The following is a 20,247-nucleotide window of genomic DNA, read 5'->3' on the forward strand; positions in this document are numbered from 1 at the left end:
TTAATATTACTTTATTACGTAAAATGAGACATGTGCTAACTTTTTCCAAATGAGAAAAAACAATCGATAACAATATTTTCACGTACAATGTCAGATACATTAAATTACAGTATTAACTACCGGCACTTTGGGTGCACCGTCCGTTAAATCCCTCTTACCGTAAATTATTATACCTCAATTTTTATACTAGCAATCAATTATATTAGAGGGAGTTAATCATTTTATGGCGGTTATTAATGTAAAAATCTCGGTATATCAGATTTTTTTGTTTCGTAACATATTCCGGTAAAAATTGATTTTACAGAAAAAAAGTACCGGCACCCTGAGTGCCAGAATTTTTTGCTAAGGTTTAGTTTCATCAGGTGCGTAAGAGCTATTTTTATAACTCAGAGGTCTCCCATTTTTTTCTCCACCACTGAATTAATGTCTAAAATAAAAATTTATCTTGTTCTGATAACTTTTTTCAGGTTTCAGAATCTCCGAAAAAACAAAGCCTATATTTTGTAAACAAAAAGCTTTCATAAAATCTATCTTTTACAAAACCAATGTTTAAAATAAAATATATCTTTTTCTGACTGACTTTTAAAAGTTATAACGTCTTAAATACGCAAAAAGCTATTATTCTTTACGCAGAAATACTTCGTATTGTCTATATTGTACCTAATAAATGTTTAAAATAAAGTTTACCTTAATCTGATTGACTATTCCAAGATTCAGCGCTTTCAGTGAGTGAGAGCTATTTTTCGTAACCCAGAAGTATTCAATTTACTTTTCTCTTCAACTGAACCAGTGTTTAAAATAAAATGTATTTTATTCTGACTGACTTTTAGCGTCTTAAGTGCTCAAAAAGCTATTATTCGCTATTCAGAAATATTTCCAATTGTTTATATTGTACCTAATAAATATTTAAAATACCCTTTACTCAGAATTATTTCAGTCTGTCTAGCTTGTACTGGTTCCCAATCAAATTATGGTGAAAAGCAGCGGCACTTCAGGTAAATCATTGATATTATCCATTTTACAGTTAAACCCATTTTTACCATGAAATATTTGACCGTAATTCTCACTGTAATGTTTATTTAATAAAAATGATTCTGTGATTTTACTGTAAGAATTGCCGTTTATCAGATTTTTTTCCATCACATATTCGGGTAAAAATGGATTTTACCGAAAAAAGGACCGACACCTTTAGTGTCGGTAATTTTCGCCGTAATTTAATCCGTAAATTTTTATATTTCTTGGAATTTAAACTAGAATAAAGCTTAAAATCCAAGTTTCAACGCCTTCAGAGCTTAGAAAACTATAGACATCATTTAAAAACCATTAATATCATTGTAGTATTTCGTAGGAAATGTGATAGATATATTATTGATAACTGCTGCTTATTTTATTTTGATTTTATTAAATAAAACTTTTGGATTCTTCTGACTTTGCATATTAAACTAAGACAATTTTTTTTCTTAATATGTTTCAGGATTCAGGATTAAGTCTTTATTGTACAAAAAGCTGTTATTCGTAACTCATGTGTATTATAAAAATGCACGAGTATACCATTGTACCAGGACCTATATTAACGTAAGTGTATTTCATACTTTCTTTCTTTTTTCTGTAGCAACTGCTTAATTTTATATTAAGGTAGTTTCACCAAATTGGCATAATATTACTATCTTCAATTTGTTGCGAAAATATCCATCTCAAGTAAAAAGCGTCTTATTAAAAGTAGAGGGCAAATAGTATTCCTTAATATTCCTGATTGGATTTTATTCATACAAAAACACTGTCGACATACAATATTCTTTTGATTCTTAAATGAAATGTTTAATTTTAGTTACATTTATTTACCACATTTTTTTTTTATTTTTTCAAAATTAAATTAATATCAAGTAAATATTTCACTTAATATAACTTTTGAGCTTAGAAACAATTTAAAATGTTTTTATTATCCTTGAAAGAATATGACGCTTTTGTGTATTTTTTTACACACTATATGCAAATTAATTTTATAAAAAAAGTTTAAAAAAATATCCTTCATCAAAAAGGCTATGCATTCATATATATAATTTTGCATACAGTGAGACATTTAAAAATTCAGTGTGATCTCCTTTGAACAGATTAACAGTTTGAGTGCGATAGCGCTTGTTATGAGCCAAAAATGCAGAGCTTCTTTTGTTTTGTACCGAAAATGTAATAATTGAGAATGAAAGGTATTTTTGTTTGTAAAAATTACTTGTTACATAATAAATAGTGTTAATTATAACCATTTCTATTGTTCTCCAAAAAAAAAACTACTACGCATTTCATTCCGCACTATTAGCATATATATAAGCAAACTCTTCAGCACTCAAACGGTTAAACTCTTGAATGTGTTTTCATAGTGAAGCAGAAATATTCTTGATTTTATCGACAAGAAACCAGACTTTCACAGCATTATTGTTCATGCTCTTTTAAAGCTAATCTCTCAAATGTTATTTAATTTATTCCAGAAAACCTCAGTTTTTTTAAGTAAATGTATTATGAAAAATATTTATTTTCATTTTCTTACGTAAATCTTCTGACCACATTGAGCACAGTCTAGTTGACATATAACAGGGGTTTCCAACTTACATGAGGCCGGGGGCCACAAATAAAAGCACAAATCAAATGATGGGCCGCAATTTTATCAAAATTTTTTGTAGGACTCTTTTATGTTAGAAGGAACATTAAATACTACTGTCAGAATTTTACCAAGTTGTACAAAATAAAAGTATTGAATTACAAATTAAAATAAGAAATATATTTTTAAAAATATTTAATTGTTAGTAATAATATTTTTTAAAATATTAACTAAATAATAAAAATTTGGGCTTCAATAAATTTAATGCGCACCTATGTATTAAACAATCAATGTGCAACAGATATCTAATTGTTAAGGTATTAAAATTTACATAGTAGCAGACAAATTATTCAAAGAGAAGATTGAGGTTTGTCTGCTCCAACCACCAGAGAATATATATTTACATTTTAAATTTAAAATTTACAAATGTGTGTGTAAATATTTTCGTCCAAAATGAGTGGTTTCAAAAAGTTAAATCGGAGAATTTTTTCGAGAAAATTTTTGATAAATCATGCTAAATTATATTCACAAAATACAAAAAAAATTAAATTAAAAAGAGCAACCTACACGATTATTTTTGTTGTTGTTGATTTACGTCGCACTAAAGCTGCATAATGGGCTATTGGCGACGGTCTGGGAAACATCCCTGAGGATGATCCGAAGACATGCCATCGCAATTTTGATCCTCTGCAGAGGGGATGGCACCCCCGCTTCGGTAGCCCAACGACCTGCACGCAAAGTCGAGCATTTTACGGTAAAACAGTTTAACGAGGACCAATACCGCACACGCTCGGTCCCTACGCACACTGATCCAAGTGGTCACCCACCCGCACACTGACCGCAGCGATTATTTTTGTAATTGAATAAATATTTTTTTGGATGCAAAATCTGAAAAATAAATTTCTTTGCACCGTTGGTATGTTAAATTTCACAGAAACGAAGAAATTAGGTTTTTATTAGCGAGAAAAGTATTTTAAATCCATATAGATTTTTTACGAAAATTGTCCGCAAAAAAATGACAACTAATATATTTTAGTTCGTGGNATATATATATATATATAGGCATAACTAAGGCCTCTATTTGCTGAAAAACAGCTTAAAATATTTGTTTCAAATGGTGTTTTATAATTTGTTTGGCATTTTGATAATAAACAGTAAAAAAATACCAACTTGTCCTAATTATTTTACAAAGTATTGTATATAAATTATAAGTCATTATTTTATAGATATCCTCATTACCTAGTAAGTGTATGCTAAATATACGTGTGCATTTAATTTTTTTTAAGCGCAAATTATACTGATTTCCTGTTTTTGATTTTATTCCTTTTTGCATGACCATGTTTCCTATATCGCAAATGCTTTTTCTCATATTGAAAAGCATAATAAATCAAAATCATACGTCTGACACAAAAATTTTATTTACAATATTTTTTTTCTTCAAAAATTAACAAATTATTAATCACAACACTGATATGAATGAGATTTCAAATTATATGGTGTAAAAATTCCAATCACATAAGCTTTTATGCGTTCTTATGGACGTATACTGTTTAACAGACAAATGGTCGTTATTAGCTCGTAGTGCCTGCTTCTGACCTAAAAAACAAAGATTAAAAATACACTTAGTTAAGCATTAAGTATATAACTATGCATTTGAAAATGATTCAAAATTAAAATAAAATAAAAAATTTCCTAAAGAAAGTGACTTATAACATGACGACAAATTATTTTAATAGATATTTCATTTCGTTTATTATACAATTATATAGTTAAGATAAAAATAACATTTCAAGATTGTTTTGTTATAACCTATTTCAGTAAGTAGTTAGTAAGTTCAACATTGTCTTAAATATGAATAAAATTACGTTTAAAATTCCTTTAAAAGAAGTTTATAATTATTTTTAATTAATTCTTTTTAAGCTTAAGGGTACACTGGATGATAAAAACAAGGAAAGTGCAATTTTCATTCGATCATTTTGAAATTTTAACGGAATATTGTTGGCATTAATAGAAGTTTGAGTACAATGTTTTAGAAAGAAAAATAATAAATAGTTTTAAAGTTATAGCTAAAAGTATGGTTTTCATTTGTTGATAATTAAAAAGTTCCTTGCGAACAAATTTGAAATTATTTGAATTAAATTTTTACATAAGTACACTGTTTATTGGTAATTAAATAAATTTAAGTGGTAATTGTAACAGCTATAACCAAGACATTAAATATTTATTTTGTCACCAAAAGTGTTGTGGGGTGTCACCAAAAGTGTCGATCACGCCAACCTTCATCTATCAAAAGGTACCTCGTGATTGAATCAAGTTAGCATGTCTAATATACCAGTGAATTGATGTTTAATTTTCGTAGTGGTAGTTAAGGCCACAATACTCCCCCACCGGAATTTTATCAAGGATTGAATTCGATGGACCGATACCACTAGTTGCTGTACTTGTGATGGACCGGGAGAGGTGGTTTTAAGGTCACCGGGTTTTTGAGTGCTGAATGTGAGAGGTGTATTAACTTCACAGTCGTAGTTGCTCCTGTGTTGCCATTAGTAGTCGAGTGAATGCAGGCAGACGTTGTGTTCAATCGAGATGTGACTAAGTAGCAAAGCGTGAGGAGGTTGATTATGACGCTGTCACAAGTAGAAAGTCAAGTGTTCAATGTGGATCATCCAACGAAGTAGGCGTTACCGAAGTGGGCGTTACTGTGTGTACAAATCACGTCCGGAGGTTACCAATGTGGGGGCGGAGTTATCGACCATGCAAACCGTCTTATCAATTAAAAGGTACCTCGTGATTGAATCAAGTTAGTATGTCTTATATATCAGTGAATTGATGTTTAATTTTTGTAGTGGTAGTTAATGCAACAATGTCTACGAAAAACAAGTTTTAACCATGTTTGTTCTATTATCTCAACTTTTTGCAGTTGTGGGAACATTGTTACTAGAAAAAGCAACTTTTCATCGAGAACTACGTTTTGATGTATGAAGCTTTACAAATTTTTAATCTTATAACTCGATAAGGAAAACTCAGATTTAAACATGGTGTGTTGCATATTACTTAATAAAGTATAAATTTTTTGAATATCTCAAGAACTAAAATAATAGATTTGTGAAGAATTTCTCGCATTCTTAACGTTCATCGTCCAATTAACCAAGCAGTTCCTTAAAATACTTTACGAACTCAAACTTTACATACTTTAGATACTCAAGTAACTAAGATAACTCACTCTGTTTTAAGAAGAGACTTTAATGTCATCTGTTCTGGACTGATAACATCCGTGAGGATGGGTTTAGGTATATCACATAAAATGGTTGGTGGATCAACAAAAGTAACAGTTTTGATTTTGGCTGGTTTTGATGTGTTTGTAAGCTCTGTTTCAGTTGATCCACTTAAGTGTCTTTTAATTTCGCTACTCTCTACCAGATCGAACATGGGTTGATCTTTAAATGCTTGGAGTGTGTCAAAATCGTGCAATATAAGAGATGCAGGTGCGTCTTTCAGGAGATAAGGCTTCTTGTAAGCTGGGTCTTCCTCCGATTCAGCTCTCTCCGTCTGAAATAAGGAAATAAAAGATGTAGTTCAATTTACTATTGTAATAATTTTTATAGAAACATTCAGCTTTGATTTCTACTTGAAAATGTATAATAAATGCTTTGGGAAGGAATTTTGAAATTTGTATTTTATTGCACCCGCTGGATTTAAAATACAGTTGAAATTGATGGTACAGGGCCATCGGTAAAAGCAATAATAAGTAGTGACAATTTCAAGATAATAGCCCCAGTAGTTTAAACAGCAGCGTTCTTCTAAAGATTTCTAATTTCAATCAATTTTGCATTATAAGTTAATCGAAAAAAAGTAAAAACTGAAAGAATACTTTGCCAAAAAATGAACATTTTAAGATTGTTGGGAAATTATCTTGATCTTAGTTTAATTGAAAATCAAAAGAATATTTGCTAGAAAAATTGAAAATACGTAAAGCAAAACGAACATTGCATAAATCTGGGAATCAGAATTTTTGTTTCACATTTATGAAAATTATTGATCTTGCCTAATTCGGGTGTGGAGATTTTCAAATTTGATATTAGTTTTGCTTCTAAAACTACAGATTTAGCTTAGAGAGAGAGATACCAATTATAGATTTAAAAATAGGATAGTACCTAAAATTTGCTAAAAAACCTTTTGCAACAGAATGAAAATTTATATATATGTATATACACTCTATAACGAAAAAATCAACGCACCAAAAACGTACTAAGACGCGCAAAATCGACGCTCGATAAGGCTGGAATGATGCCGACTGGGGACGTATAGTCTTTAGCGACGAATTCCGCTTCCAACTGTGTCCTGACGATCATCGAAGACGTGTTTGGAGACTCACAGGGCAGAGGGGGGATCCTGCCTCCACTATTGCACGCCACACCGACCCTCAACAAGGCATTATGGTCTGGGGTGCCATTTCCTTTAACAGCCGAACCCCTTTGGNAATGCACCTAAGTTAGCAGCGAGCGAAGCGAGATTGGTTTGCGAAGCAAACCATATAAGATTGCGTAGCAATTTTCGGGGGTTGGCGAGCGTTAGTGAGCAGGGGGCGCAGCCCACTAGTGTACAATAAATGCTTTGGGAAGAATTTTTAAAATTTGCTTTTTATTGCACCCGCTGGATTTAAAATATAGTTGAAGTTCTTTTTGTTTTATTAAATGGAATTAGCAGCATTTTATCAGAACTTTAACACTATAAAATAGTTTCGTTGCTTAAAAGTATACGCATTAATTGAATCCATCATTAATTTGTATTAATTTAAAAAATATTTTTGGGTTTTTATTTCTTATGATGGTACAGGGCCATCCGTAAAAGCAGTAATAAGTAGTGACCATTTCAAGATAATAGTCCCAGTAGTTTAAACAGCAGCATTCTTCTATAGATTGCTAATTTCAATCAATTTTGCTTTATAACTTAATCGAAAAGAAGTAAAAACTGAAAGAATACTTTGCCAAAAAATGAACATTTTAGGATTGTTATGAAATTATCTTGATCTTAAACTAATTGAAAATCAAAAGATATTTCATTTGTTTCTTACTAGTTGACTTTGACAGTTAACTTTAACTAGTTAAAGGAAGATGCAGTTGCTAAAACGGAATTATAGAGAAATAACGCTAAATTTAAAAAAAAAAAAAAAGACTATCAGTGAAAAAATAAAATTAGTTATAAACATGATAATTAAGATTAATTGATATTTGGAAAATAAATATTATACAATATATGCTATTAGATAAAATAAATAACTGAACATTTATTATTTAATCTATTTAACTTAAATTGGATATAATTAAATTAGCAATAAAAAATCAAATTAACAATATTAAAATGATTCTTATTATGTCATTAAATGTTTGCGGTAAATGAACTAGTGTTACTTGGATAAAATCTTTATACATATAAAAATATCGATGTCAATGAAACAAAACAAAATAATTATGGATAAATTTATAAAGTTATAATTTAAGTATTTACAATTTTTATTTATTATAGTTTGAAATTAAAAAATCATTTTATTTCTTTGTTATTAATTTATAAAATTAAAGTTGATAAAAAATTGCATTTCAAAATTGTAAAGAGTTTTCTTTCTTATATCAAAATAAGAAATAAAATCTAAAGCCAACTGCATAACAGTTTCAGAGAAAAGACATCTTTCGTAAATTCCGTGACTCAAAGTGTAAACGCAATATTTGTTACCAAATCCAGCCATTTTTCTTGCTTTGTTCAGGTATTATACCCACAATAAAAATTTTGAAACGTTCATTTATTTATCCAAACGGGTTAGTCCGAAGGTTTTTCATTTATTTTTCAAGAAGTTGATAGGCGGTATTAGATATTGATAAATTATTACTGCAATATTTTTCTGCCGTACAAAGACATTTCCTGTAGCAATTTTTTTAGAGAAATAGCTTTATAATTGATCATTAAAATTTATATTTTGATGGAATATAATTTTATAAATTACTTATTTATAACTTTATATCCTGCTATAGACGTGAAAAAAATTATATTATTTCACAATACTAAAATCTTTTTGTCTTTTAAATATATCAACTTGATTGCTGCTTATTGCCCTTATTAGGCTTTTTTTTCTCGTCCATTTTGATTGTCTCTATCAATAAGTATTTGAACGGACATGCATACGGTGGAGGTGGAATTATTGTCTGGGATGTTTCTAAAGCATAAGACGTGAACCCTTAGTCGAGTTTTCCCATGGTAAGCTCAAATCCGATACGCTCAGCACTATTTGATTTTAGTTTATAACCGATGTTGAACAACCAACCAAATCAAGACTACAACTAAGTAGTCTTGTATTAAAATTTGAACTCAACCCATAAGACAAGGGAACTCCTGGATCAAGCATTGGGACAAAGCAGCCTTCGTAGAGGACTTTTTGAGGGAACTAACCAACGCGGAAGGAAAAACTACAAAAAACTCTTACGGTTAATCTGATGGCAAGAGAATTCTTACCCATGATCGTCTACCACTGATGATATTTAATGTCGGAACTATGATCGGAGTGAGCCGGAAGCAGAATTCGTATCAACCAGCCACGACTGGGATTCGAACCAGTGGTATTGATTTCTTAAATTGTTATTCTGTTTCCAAGTTTAACACACGTCTTACAAGACGATAACGTTAGCTAATATGCTGCGCGAACCACCATAGAATCGTATGGTGACAATAGAGTGAATGACCTGTCCTGAGTCCAGACCTGAACAAAGTTGCATCAGAAGAATTGAAACAAAGTAGCCTTCGTGGGAGACTTTTTTGATGGATTTAACCTACATTTGCGTTACACGGAAAGAAAAACTACGATAACCTCCCACGGTTTGTCCGACAGCAAAGGGATTCTAATCCATGGTCGTCTACTACTGAGGATATTTAGCGTTAGAATTGTGGTCGATGCCAGCCGGAAGCAGAGTTCGTATCAACCAGCCAATTCTGGGATTTGATTCAGCGTCATCTTATTGATTTCCTAAGTTGCAGCTCTTTTCCAAGTTTAACATGTCTCTTCCAAGACGACAACGCTAGATATTATGTTGCGTGGTCCACCATAGAGTTGTATGGCGACAATAGAGTGAAGGACCTATCCAGAGTCCAGACCTGAACCGTATAGCGAATAATTGGAACATCGGAATTAGTTGAATCGCTGGGAGACAATTAATTAGAATATGTGAAGAGATTTTACGTTTTATCAAAGTCTTGTGGAAGAAAATAGTACAACTGCCATACCAGGACATTTTGAAATCCTGTCCGAAGGAGTTTAGAGCGCCACTTTCACTTTTTAAAGAATAAGGAATTTTTTCCCTAAGGCAGGTGACCTAATATTATTGATGGATAGTTTCTTAAAATTTATATATTGAACAAAAATATTGCATTTACCTCATAAAAGGCTTTCTGAACATTTCTTGCTACAGCTATTTTATCTTTCTGATAGTAAATTCCAGCGAAGACCACTACATTCAGCATGAGTAAAGAGCATCCCACGGCAATTGTAACTCCGAGGGCTGACAAGTGAGATGCTTTGTCCAAACTGAAGATGTATACCTCTGATGAGTTTGCAGAAACATTTCGATTCAGATCATTCTTTTGATCGATGGTCCCATTGAGCGACGAAGTATCTTCTGAATTCGATTTCATACTCAGCTGTTGAACTCCATCGTAAAGATTACGAATATTTCCATCGTAGGCAGAAGTATTATGATGTTCAGGCAGCATGTGATGTTGGTCCGTTGTAGTGTTGTCTGCTGTATCTAAAGCTGGGATGAGGTTGAGCCAATACGAAAGCTTGTGGGCATTGTAATGATCCTTTACTTTGGGTTTTAAAGCTGCAAAATACAAAACAAAGTATTAGTTTATTAGAACATGGAAATGAAACAAAATAAAGAAAATTACCGATTAAAACATTAATTAGATGTGTTAACACTCTATTTGATGTAAAGCTTCATTAAGTGCTAAATAGAAACTGCCCTAGTTTAAGGAAAAATATACAGTTTGAAAAATTTAGTACAAACAAGAAAAAAAAGAATAATATGCTTTAATGTAGACGATCGGATTTAACACGCACTTCGCTATAATGATTCGCTATAATTTTGCTATAATTTAATGATTCAATTTAAAGCTAATACCTTCCAATTAGTACATACCATATTCTAAGTTAACAGATATTTTTAAAACATTGGCGTTTTTTAATAATACCTCTTTAAATAAAAATGGTATTTTTATAATTTATGTAACTCAAAATAATCTAATGCTTTTAATCAACATTTGTAATTAAGAGAAAGTTAAGCTTAGTAATGAATATTTGTTACGGCTTAGTGAGTTAGTTTAGTATGTAGTAATTACTGATAAATAAGTAATTATTGATAATAATAAAAAGTACAAAGTAAGTTTAAATCAAGGTCTTACTGACCGTAATGCACTGCATTGTAAATTATATGTCATGTACTTCCTTTGTCTTATGGTTTTCCTAATTGAAGAAACATTTCTTTTATACATTAATTCAGCAATTACTGGTTATAACCCATCACATTATTTGTAAAAATTTAGTTAAATGTTTCTTTTTGTCTCTTCTTATTGTTTTACAAAATTCCTTGACCATTTAATAACCATCTTTGAACAGTCTACCTGATTTTCAGTTTGCGGCTACCAATGTTCAACCTCGTAGCCTTGTAATGTTGAACCCAATGCAGAAGACAAAGAAACTCCTGGATCACGTATTAGGAGAAATTTGCCCTCTTGGAAAATTTTTTGATGGAACTAACAAGCATTTGTGATATATGAAGAGGAAAAACACTAAAACCTCCCACGGTGAAACCTCCCACGGCAAAGGGACTCTAACCCATTATCCGTCTACTACTGAGGATATTTCACGTCAGCACCGTGGTCAGTGAGAGTCTGGCGAGGAATTCGCATCTATCAGGGATTCGATCTCGTGTCACCTCTTTGGGAGATGAGCGCTCTATCCCCTGAGCCACCACGACTCTACACACATCGATTAAGGCACAGAAAATGACGGAGTTTTATTCCCAAAGGAGGCTTACCGATCGAGAGGTACTTGCTCCTCTTAAAATAAAAATAATCGCTGGAGCACAATGTTGACCATCTTGCCACTGTCAAGGCGTTAGTTTTAAAGTTACGGAATCTTAATGTAAACGACCTGGATGTGTTTTACTTTGCTTTTAAATAATAGCAACATCGAAAAATACGGACCTGAACAATTAATTCGAGCCTGTTGCTTGTAATGCCTTTAATGGTCGAAGACAATAACATCATATGCTCGACAATATATCCCTTTTCTCTTAAATTAGACACTCTGGGGCATATTCTGGACTGCCTATACATTATAGAGGGGGATTTATTCCTAAAAAACCATCAATGGTTGCCTCAAAACTAATGGAACATTTGCCCAATTTCTAGGACCAGGATTAGAATAAATCTTTTTTTAAATTTTTTTTTCCAATGAGCTGCACAATCGGTCTTGCCGATAAGCAGACCTAGTGCGTTCTCCAGAGGTGGTATCCACTCTTTCAGAACCGCCACAATGGGTGAGATACCGTTGGTCGTGTTAATTTGGACGTAGTGAGTTTTTCACANAAGAAACTCCTGGATCACGTATTAGGAGAAATTTGCCTTCTTGGAAAATATTTTGATGGAACTAACAAGCATTTGTGATATATGAAGAGGAAAAACACTAAAACCTCCCACTGTGAACCTGACGGCAAAGGGACTATAACCCATGATCCGTCTACTATGGAGGATATTTTAAGTCAGCACAGTGGTCAGTCGGAGGCGGGTGTGGAACTCGCATCTATCAGGGATTCGAACCCGGGTCACCTCGTTGGGAGGTGAGCGCTCTATCCCCTGAGCCACCACGACTCTACACACATCGATTAAGGCACAGAGAATGGCCGAAGTTTTATTCCCAAAGGAGGTTTACCGATCAAGAGGTACTTGCTCCTCGGAAAATAAAAATAATTGCCGGAGCACAATGCTGACCATCTTGCCACTGTCAAGGCGTTAGGTTTGAAGTTACGGAATCTTAATGTAAACGACCCGAATGTGTTTTAATTTGCTTTTAAATAATAGCAACATTGAAAAATGCGGACCTGAACAATTAATTCGAGCCTGTTGCTTGTAATGCCTTTAATGGTCGAAGACAATAACATCATGTACTCGACAATATATCCCCTTTCTGTTAAATGAGACAATCTCAGGTATATTCTGGACTGCCTAAACATTATAGAGGTGGATTTATTCCTAAAAAAACCATCAATGGTTGCCACAAAACTAATGGAACATTTGCCCAATTTCTAGGACCAGGATTAGAATAAAACTTTTTTTTAAATTTATTTATTTATTTTTTTTCCAATGAGCTGCACAATCGGTCTTGCCGATGAGCAGACTTAGTGCGTTCTCCAGAGGTGGCATCCACTCTTTCAGAACCACCACAATGGCTGAGATACCGTTGGTCATGTTAATTTGGCCGTCTGGCTTCTGTCAGACTAGATGGCAGCACCGAGACTCTATTTGGATGCTAAAAAGCACTAGGAATTTTATTTAATCTAATTAATTTAATTTAATTAAGAATAAATCTAAACTCTGTAAAAAAAATCTCACCACCATACGATGTAAAAATATTTTATTACAACATATTCATGGCGTGAACTTAACTAGGATAGGGGCAAAAAGCTGCGCGTTTATACATTTATTCAAACATCTATTATTATCAACAAAATTTAGAAAATCTGCTTTCTGGCATAAATTTATCACAACTTTTAGTTCAAGTTTGATAAAGCTTCAGAGTAATTTTTCTTTCGAAGTTGAAAATTTAAGGCTCATCAATCATGATAAAATCTTTACAAGCTGCAAGAAATCTATTGATAGGTAATGGGTAATTTAAAGTTTGAAACTACCCGATAACGAAATAATAAATCTTAGAAAGGGGCTTAAATTACTTTAAAGATTTTAATCTTTGAAAGTTCATTCAAAAGATGGTATGGAATGATAACTCTTTAAAGAGTCTATTTTGGAAGTTTGGTCCGATCTGATAAGAGGGGGTAATTAAGAACTATAAAAATAGTATTCCATGAAGCGTAGAAAATTGAATTTATACTTTATTTGCATTTAATCTTGCAAATAATATAACTAAAATAAAATAAAAAGAATATTTTAAAATTTTACATTAATTCGAAACAGGTGTGTGGGAGTTAAGCGTAAGGTGATATGATTTATTATATATTTTTTATTTTGTTTAAAATGAAAAACATCTCCTGATTAAACAACAGCTTCTGATTAATTCCGAAATCATCACGCGCTGATAATTAAAATTATCGGCACAAATTTTAAGATTTGATATGCTTAAGACGCGGAAAAGTGTATCCGAAAATAGCTATTGTAAGTGTATATCATGTTTGTTAGACGTTAGATTAGAATTCTGTTTTTCATCTTTCTTGATAAAATTTTTCTTATTTTGCTTATTAACGTCAGGTGGATAATTTAAATTTTGGGGTTATTTATTTCAAACTAATTGATTTATTTGGGTAAATTAAGTGACAATGCTGAGTTATTTTAAAAACCAAGATCATATGAAACTAGTGTCGATTACTTTATAATTGCCCTCAGTTGTGAAAAAAATCTAATACTAATAATAGATTGATGGGTACAAATGAGGTATTTTTCAAAAGTATCTCTCTATCTAAAATTAATTATGACAAAACTTTGAAGGAAAAAATAAGCGCATATAAGTACGAGCGTACAGTGTTTCGGTAAGGGTTTTGTTATGCCAGATCATTATTTCCCTTATATTGCTATATTTGATTAATATCAAGTTATGTAACCTTATATAACCCTTACCTTATGATATAACCTTTAATATGATAATATTACCTTATGAACTGACATTATAATGTTGAAACTTAAAAATTTATTTGTTATTTTTTGAATCATGGGATTGTTTCAAAAAATTCACAAGACAATACATTAATTTTTCATATGTTCGAAAGTGAAAATATATATTTTCAAAATAAATTTTGTTTTTCAATACCACATTTTAACGTGTCGGAACTGAGATTAAATAGACCAAAAAAGAAATGTCTTTGTAAAATGATATGCTTTCAGATTTTTTTTTGCGTTTGTTAGAAATACTACGGTATTCTTGATAAAGAAAAAAAACTAAAATGTTAACTAAATCTGAATAAAATATAAAAGGATTATAAATAAAATGTAAAAAAAATTTTTAATAAAATATAAAACGATAAAAACATAAATGAAATATCGAATATAAAATTTCATAATACTATATCAAGTCTCTTTATTTTCAATTTTGTTATTTTATAAATTTTTTTATTCTCTTACTCATAAGTATTACTAGTCTGACTTTATTAAAGAATAAATTTATTTGCAGACAATCAGGAATCTGGCAACTATTAGACTGTTTAGCTATAATCAGAACTGTATTCAAGAAATAAAAACTCGCATTTACAAATAAATTTCATAAAAGGATTTAAATTTGAATGATAGATTTAGAAGATTTTCAAACGACTTTTAGAATCGATTATTATTTTTACCTATTTTTACTCAAATATTTCGTCAACTGTTGTTACAGAGGAGTTTCATTTGAAATATTTTCTTTTATAAATAGGAAAATAATGATTTATATTTATATATTCTAACATTTAATCGCTTTTCAGCATTTGTTATTGAAAACGTGTATGAGTATTTTCGATATTGAAAATGAAACAACTTTTAAACGCTATCTAGTTACATGTAAAGCCAAGTTCTTGAAAAGTTGAAATACATTTATCGGTAAGCTTTGTAAGCACAAATCGATGATTTATTTCAAAACATTTTTCCTTTACCTTTCTACGAATTGCAAAATCACTGCATAAAATAAAATAAAAAAATGCCGCTAAACGAAACGTAAATCGATAAAACCTTCAGTTCCATTTTGGGAACTCTCTAAAATTGGTAAAACTAAAATAAAGCAAAAACAGATCTCGTCCTACGAGCATTATTATCACAGAACTTTTAGATTCTTTTGTTCGTAGAATCTTTTTGGTCGAGCGCAAGGTGGGGCTGATTGGAAATAGTTCCCTTTTCATAATGGTTTTAAAAGGATCTTAACTTTTCTTTTCATGATTTCATTGTTGGGAAAAGTAATCTTTTCTTTCAAGAGATCTTCATTAGCAAAATATAAAAATTAAATCGATGCATTAAAGTTTCTTCGAGTGAACTTACTATCAGAGAGAATTACATTCGAATCGAATATTGGGAGAAAAAAAAATATTACTGCTCTCGTGAGCTGTTTCGTTACTGTTTTTTTTCTTTGAAAACATTTTGAGTCATGTAACATTAATGTTACTAGAACTCCAATCATCCAGCACCTATGGGACAAAGATCATGTTGGAAAATCAGATAATCAGCAGAACTGGGTAGAAAATCGATTTTGCAAGTGAGGTTGTTGTTGTTGTCATAAGCCTTTGAGGCAAAGGGTGAGATTGGTTTTAGTTTCCAGTGGAACCAATAAGTGTGGAATAAACAAAAGAATGTCAAAACTAGCAGAATATGGTCAAATTTAGGGGGGGGGGGGGCTCTGACTCCATTGAAATAGACTGAAAGCACTGAAATTTTTGTAAAAGCTCTTTGGCAATGATTTTGAAAACACTAACAAAATACTATTTTATAATATGCGTTAAAATTTGGTAAGTGTCGTAAAATGCGTAATTTTATCATGTTACCTTACTTGGCAGAAAAAACATTTATTTTCCTTACTTTTGTTTCGTTTTGCATTTTACTTAATGTGTGATAAAAAGAACTTAAATCCCTAAAAACAAATATTTCCTCTAAGCTACTACCATATTAAAAAGTATCAAATGATTGGTTTTTATTAATCAAAATTATATGTTTTTTTTACTAGAATTACTACTGAATAGTGCAGTAATTTTACCTGTGGAATTTGTCCTCCGTTTTGGAGGGAAATATACTTAAAATAAAAGACTATATTTTCTTGCAAAAAAAAAAACTCAGTGTTCTATTTCAATAAGCTATAAAATTTTATGAAAAAAATTCCCTGATAAAATTTTTATTTATCATTTTTTACTGGTCAAATTTTATAATGATTGTTTCAGTAGTAATTGGGTTAAACTGAATTGAATTGAAAGTGCAATTTGGTGACTCATGTGCCAAAAATAAAACAGTAATTGGATAACGTCAGTTGTTATTAAGATGAATTAAGATTTCAAGGTGGGTCGATAAGGGTGTTGGATAATTGAAGGGTCAATTAATCAAGCCTTGTATAAATGAAGCTAAACTGTTTGTGGATGAGTATATAGTGAAAAATGTTTTTTTATACGAAATTCAAAGTTTCAGATCAGCAAAAAGTTGATTGAAAAGTTGATTTTAAATTTTATTTAAAGCATAAATACAAGTGATATTTTAGTCTTGAAGTAAAAAATTTTAAAGTGTTAGTAAGAATTAAGTAAGGAATTTCACATTTAGGTCATTCCGAATCAGCACAAAATCTTGAATCTTACACATATACCACATTTAGAAACCTAAAATAGTATTTGTTACGAGAATAAAAGTTTTTGGAGAATCTAAATGCTACTTATGGCATATGTCTATTTTAATTGTTACTTAATACTTTAAACTTGCTTTTTTCAACATGGAATTAAAAATGGGTGTTTTATTTATGCTTTAAGAATTTAAAATATCCATTTTTAGCTCCCCCCCCCCCCCNCCCCGAAAAATTAACTCAAGGCTTATTCCGTCGTTTTGAATTTCGAAAGCAAGTTTTTAGTAATTTTTGTTTTGTTTGTTTTATGTAGTAGAACTAAGAAAAAATGGCAAAAGCAACCTTGCAATTTTGACGAAAAACAAACATCGGAAAAATAGCAATGTAAATATCATATATTCAGCCTGTTTTTTTAAAAAAAAAAAAAAACGCTTTACCTTTTACTTAAAAATAACGTTGTTTCTCATTTACTGCTAATTTTCTACTAATAATTCTCATTTACTGCTGCTGTTTCTCATTTACTGCCAATTTTTAAAAGCGCTGATTTAAGAACTTTCACATAATTCTTTCATATTTCCAAAAAAAAAAAAAAGACTTTGAAAGCTGTATAGTCTTTTAAAATATTTAAATGCATTGCTGGTACTTGCGAATGTTTTAAAAACACATTTTACACTTCTTAATTTGATGTTAATTTCCGTAAATTCTTTTCACAGTAATTTACAAGGGATGCATAAGTATCTCACTATATTTAATTAAAAAGGGTATCTTGTATTATAGTTTTGTAAATTATTATGAAACATTTCTTTTAAATTAAACAGCTTTTATTTCTCGCATGATTAAGTCTTTTCACAAATTTCTAAATTTTTTTAGTATTTAAAACTTTTAACAAAAATCACGCTTGATTCACATACGTCTCTTATGTGTTTTTATTTTTTTCCCGTGACATAATCTTTTGGAATTGTTTTTCTATAAATGCAATGTTTTTGTAATGTGCAAACAATTATAGTACGTTTTTTTTTTTTTGAAATAAAATAAACTGTTGATGCGTTGCATGTAATTGATGTAAAAAAAATAAGAAATGAGAAAAATACAATAAATTTGCTCATTAAAATCATCTCAATATCATAACAAATTATGCTAATGATTGGGTTTTTCAAAATGAAACTTAATTGGGTATAATATAAAAAAAACACAACTACTTCCACTTAGTAGGAATAACATATGACGCAATGCTAAACGAATGGAATTTAGTTGTTGTTTATTTAGTTGTTGTTATTAGTAGTTGTTGTTATTTGTTTTAGTTGTTGCTGTTTATTTAGTTGTATTTAGTTTCAATAACTTTTCTTTATAATGCAATAAAATCTGGCGAGCAGCTATTTGAACGATCGAACACTTCGTTTGTTTATTTGTGGCTTGAAGTTAGGCTCGCAGAAAATGCCGTTCATGGGTTAAATTTAGTAGGAACAACACAACCTGTGACGTAGGCTATATTATACCCAATTNTTGTTCGGTACGTTTGTGACATCCTTCAGCTACTTGTGTTGCACAAGTTATTTTTCAATAAGACAATGCTCGGTCACACACAGCAAGGTTACCACCCTTCCCTAGCCTGCTCGATCCCCAGATTTGTCTCTGAACTGGCTTTTCTGGGATTACTCTTCAGACAGCCTCCGAGTTTGGTCAACACCTCCTAGAAGAACGAAGGCCTCAGCACGGATCAATTTAGTAGTCCGACGTGACGAACATAAACTGCGCAGTCGATGAAAAAGAAGAAAGATGTCACAACGTTTGGGCTACTAAGTTGCGCAGTGGTGGAAAATACGAAAGACGTCATTACGTTTGGACTACTAAAGGATCAAATTTCTTGTTTATGGTAACCCGTGCTAAGGCCTTCTCTTTTCTACGAGGTATTTTTCTGGCTCTTTTGAAATAGACTGAAAGTACAAAAAATTTTGTAGAAGAACTTTGGATTGTAGATAAATTTATTACATTCAAAGTTTCATGATTTTAATGAAACTTGGCAACTAATTCCTAACAAAGAAACAAATTACCAAAGGTAGTCCTTTTTTTATAAGCTTCATTTATTATTCAGTAAGAAAGCTATAATTTTCCCTCTATATTTCTTACAATTAATTCTACACCATTAAAAAAATTTCAGAATCTTTAATTAGTTTTCAAATTAATATAATACCTATGCGTTATTAAAAATGGTTAGGAATTACATTCCTAATATCGATATTTTTCCTCACACCTTAATTAAAACTCAGAATATCCTACTCAAAAGGATTTTTATAGGTTAATTTTTCTTTTCTTGTTCATGAATTTTATTGAATACCTTTTTTTTTCTTTTGCTGGAAAACGCATTAACAAAAAGAGTAATGAAGCTCTATAATTAAAACTTCGTTCTTGTGTTAATGACTTGGAAAGGTTTTCACTTTCTTTATCTTAAAGGTACAGAATGATTGTGCATAGTTTGAGTGGAAAAAAAAACAAACTTATCCATACATATTTTTAAGGTGCAATTAACTTTAGCTTAAGAAAATATTACCTTGACAGCTTTTTTTAAAGCAAATATTTTTCCTATTGCGAGATAAAGAATAAAGTAAGAAAACGTCAAGAACGAAAAACAAAAGTAAAAGGTGTCGTTAAGTTTCCGTTTATTTTTTTCATTTTAAATAGAATAATAAATATCCGTTAAGAAAACCAAAGAGTATCTAAAAGGGCGCTCAAAAGAAGTATTTTATTTTTATCCTTGTTTGATAATTGATTTATATATGTTTCATCTTAAAATTAAAAATAATTATTAATCATCAATAACTATTAAAATTATTTTTTTACATGGAATTAACTTAGGACATATAAAATCTATAACTGCTTGCAAAATATCCTAGATTTGCTCTAAAAGTACGTGAGATAAAGTGAAAACGCAAAAAAAAATTAACAATAAGGGATTAAAACTTTGAATCGTTCTCCTGCATTAACTATTCCGACCATATTTTCCAGACTACGGTTTTTTCCCTCATTTTGAAGGTCAAAAAACCTAATTCGAAGAAAAAAGTTATGATTTTTTCAGGAAAAGCACGTTTTTCTGTCGTATTTCACA

The 20,247-nt window shown here is 30.8% G+C and overlaps 1 protein-coding gene and 1 long non-coding RNA gene across 2 annotated transcripts in view; one reads left to right on the forward strand and one right to left on the reverse strand.

Annotated features, from left to right (window-relative positions):
- Nucleotides 1-20,247, forward strand: part of LOC122268861 (uncharacterized) — a 161,995-nt gene that overhangs the window by 137,496 nt on the left and 4,252 nt on the right. Inside the window, exon 2 of the long non-coding RNA XR_006224729.2 lies at nucleotides 1,475-1,575. This is a non-coding gene — a long non-coding RNA (uncharacterized lncRNA). The remainder of the gene's footprint in view (nucleotides 1-1,474; nucleotides 1,576-20,247) is intronic.
- LOC107453691 (neuroligin-4, X-linked) overlaps nucleotides 3,990-20,247 on the reverse strand; it is an 85,544-nt gene continuing 69,286 nt past the window's right edge. Inside the window, exons 7-9 of the mRNA XM_043039509.2 lie at nucleotides 10,013-10,458; nucleotides 5,817-6,142; nucleotides 3,990-4,189 (exon numbers count right to left, since the gene is read on the reverse strand). Of these exons, the coding sequence (XP_042895443.1) occupies nucleotides 4,165-4,189; nucleotides 5,817-6,142; nucleotides 10,013-10,458 (797 nt within the window). The 3' untranslated portion in view covers nucleotides 3,990-4,164. The remainder of the gene's footprint in view (nucleotides 4,190-5,816; nucleotides 6,143-10,012; nucleotides 10,459-20,247) is intronic.

The sequence above is a fragment of the Parasteatoda tepidariorum genome, chromosome 2, assembly GCF_043381705.1.
Source record: "Parasteatoda tepidariorum isolate YZ-2023 chromosome 2, CAS_Ptep_4.0, whole genome shotgun sequence".
NCBI classification, from domain to species: Eukaryota; Metazoa; Arthropoda; class Arachnida; order Araneae; family Theridiidae; genus Parasteatoda; species Parasteatoda tepidariorum.